This window comes from Delphinapterus leucas, chromosome 16 (assembly GCF_059928025.1).
Source record: "Delphinapterus leucas isolate spDelLeu-1000000601 "Yukka" chromosome 16, BTC_Dleu_Yukka2, whole genome shotgun sequence".
Lineage (NCBI taxonomy): Eukaryota > Metazoa > Chordata > Mammalia > Artiodactyla > Monodontidae > Delphinapterus > Delphinapterus leucas.
The window spans coordinates 58,600,375-58,603,397 of record NC_143144.1 but is presented as its reverse complement, the minus strand read 5'-3'; the positions used below and the strand labels follow the sequence as shown (position 1 = coordinate 58,603,397).

The 3,023-nt window shown below is 42.5% G+C and overlaps 1 protein-coding gene across 1 annotated transcript; it reads left to right on the top strand.

Moving 5' to 3' along the window:
• Positions 1–2,393: 2,393 nt before the first annotated feature.
• On the top strand, positions 2,394–2,799 carry LOC111172414 (large ribosomal subunit protein eL37). Its single transcript, XM_030759291.2, has one exon. The coding sequence runs from the start codon at positions 2,399–2,401 to the stop codon at positions 2,723–2,725; it is 327 nt and encodes a 108-aa protein (XP_030615151.2). The 5' UTR covers positions 2,394–2,398; the 3' UTR covers positions 2,726–2,799.
• The last annotated feature ends 224 nt before the right edge of the window (positions 2,800–3,023 follow it).

Genomic DNA, 3,023 nt, shown 5'->3' with positions numbered 1-3,023 from the left:
TGGCTGGTACTTAGAAGTCCCCTGTGTGCCCCTCCCCATTTGTATGCCTTCTTTTTCCCCAGATAGTATTGTTAATTATTTCCTTAGAGTTTTTCAACCTATGTTTATATCCCTAAACACCATATTGCTTAATTTTGGGGGAAAAAAATGAGTGTCAAACTGAAATCTAGCTGTGTGAGAAAAGGAATATATATATATATATATATATATATATATATACATTTTTTTTTTTTTGGCTGCGTTGGGTCTTCATTGCTGCACGTGGGCTTTCTCTAGTTGTGGCGAGCGGGGGCTACTCTTCATTGCGGCGTGCGGGCTTCTCATTGCAGTGGCTTCTCATTGTGGAGCACGGGCTCTAGGTGTGCGGGCTTCAGTAGTTGTGGCTCATGGGCTCTAGAGCGCAGGCTCAGTAGTTGTGGTGCACGGGCTTAGTTGCTCTGAGGCATGTGGGATCTTCCCAGACCAGGGCTTGAACCCATGTCCCCTGCATTGGCAGGCAGATTCTTATCCACTGTGCCACCAGGGAAGTCCCAGAAAAGGACAATATTGCCACTATTAGGTCAAGGCTGCCAGAAGGAGGGAAGGTGAGCAGAGCCTCTGGGTGTTAGTCCTACTGAAGCTTTTCTGAGAGTTTACCTGAACATCTGGGAGACATCGATGGGCAAGCCATAAGTAAGTCCTGAAGTCTGGGGCTCTGGAACCAGGGAATTTAACAGTGCTGTCATGTGGGACAGAGACAGGACGGGCAGTAGATATATGATCAGAGGGAGTGGGCTGCTCTGTATGTTTTACTTCTAAGCCCCTATAGATTCCCTCTAAAGCTTATGAGTAGGTCAAAGAAGACATCTCTAGGGTGAAATGAATGTCTTCTGCTGGCCCATTTAGCTGGCATGGAAGGGAGATCTAGAATTTGATCCACACATGGTCAGAGCAAGCAAGTATGGATAGGAATCTAGACCAGGCTTACCTGGGCACTCTATCCTCAGGTTAAAAAAATGATGCGATGGTGGAGGAAATCCTGAGGATGACAGTGCTCAGAATGTCTAGTCCTTGAATCTGACTGCTCCTTTCTGAACCGCCTCTCCTCATCAATGGGGGTAAACTGTTTTCTTCTGCTCTCAATCACTCCCTTAGTGGTTCCCTTCACCCCCTCCTAGGCTGGGCCACTGGTTTCCTGTAGCCCACGTTCTCTTCGAGGTTATTGCTTTATTTTCTAGGAGCACTACTTCCAAGAGCTTGTTGCAAAAGGAAGGGTGCATGGGAGGTCAACAATGTGAGATCCTGAATATCTTAAAATGACCTTTATTCTACCCTTATATTTGATCGATTATCTGGATCTAAAATTCTTGTTTGGATAATTTTTTTTTTCAGAATTTGGAAAAATTGTTCCATTGTCTTCTAGCTTCCCATGTTAATGTTGAGAAGTCCTAATCCTCTGTAGATCACCTATGTTTTCTCTATGGAATCTTGTAGAAATTTTTCTTTTGCCCCAATATTGTGAAATTCCACAACAATGTGCCTTACTGTGGGTCTATCTTCATCCATTGTGCTAAGCACTTGGCGGATCCTTTCAGTCTATCAATTCATGTCCATCAGTTTGGGAAATTTTCTTGGATTATTTAATTGATTTTTATCCTCTCGATTTTCTTCTTTTTCTCAGCTTTCTGGGAGATTCCTCAGTGGTATCCTCCTACTCAATAGCTTTATTGTTGCTTTCATGATTTTACTTCTCAAGAGCTCCTTTTAATTTTGTCCTCTGAATGTTGCTTTGTTGAAACACACATCCTGTTCTTGTTTCATGATTGCAATATCTTCGCTTACTTCTTTGAAGGTAATATTGATAATTTTGTTTTGTTTTGTTTTGTGTTTTCTTCTCTCTGCATAATTGCTATGTCTTCCAAGTTACTTTTCTTTTGTCCTTGCATTTTTTGATAATGAGTTTCCTCAGATGTCTGATGATACTTGAATTCTGCATGTTTAAGAATAGGAACTTAAAGTACTAATCAGAACTTCTGAGAACAGGAGAGAAGCTTTAGACTTTGAGCTTCATTTTATGGTGATTTGGGTGAGCTATTTTTTGCAGAACACCTGATGTCAGAATCTCTAGGTGTTTCCTCTTGGGCTGATCAAATTCTCAGGGAATTCTCTTCCAGTCTCCTGGCTGGTGCTGCCCTTTCTGAGATTTTGAGAATCTATGGTATAAATCAGATTGATTCTCAGCTTTCCCCACTGCTAGCTTGGGATTCAGTTTTCTTGATTCTGCTACAAGTCTCTACTCTTACAGTTGGGTGGTGAAAAAACTAAAGAACAAACGAAGATAGGACTATGGTGTGAGTTTAAATTTTGGATCCTAACATCCAGTTTTTATTTAAGCAAGGAGTCATGCTTCAATAAGAGAATGCAGCTCTTTGGTCTCGGCGGCAGAAGCGAGATGACGAAGGGAACGTCCTCGTTTGGAAAGCGTCGGAATAAGACGCACACGTTGTGCCGCCGCTGTGGCTCTAAGGCCTACCACCTTCAGAAGTCGACCTGTGGTAAATGTGGCTACCCTGCCAAGCAGAAGAGGAAGTATAACTGGAGTGCTAAAGCTAAAAGACGAAATACCACCGGGACTGGTCGAATGAGGCACCTAAAAATTGTATACCGCAGATTCAGGCATGGATTCCGTGAAGGAACAACACCCAAACCCAAGAGGGCAGCTGTTGCAGCATCCAGTTCATCTTAAGGATTTCAATTATTAGTCACGCAATAAATGTTCTGGTTTTGAAAAACTAAAAAAAAAAAAAAAAAAAAAGAGAATGCAAAAAATCGAGTGAATTATGCATGTTCTAGACATTCAGCTAACTTTCTAATCACCTGGGGGTAATGAAGGGAATCCTGGATTCCCACAACAGAGAATGTCAGAACTGGAAGGTGCTTTGGAACTAATTCAAGCCTGACATGTGCAGAAAATGAGCCCCCAGGCCAGACATCCTGTATTTGCACCAGAAGGCATTCTCTGAGCTCTGTGTTTGCCTGGCCTG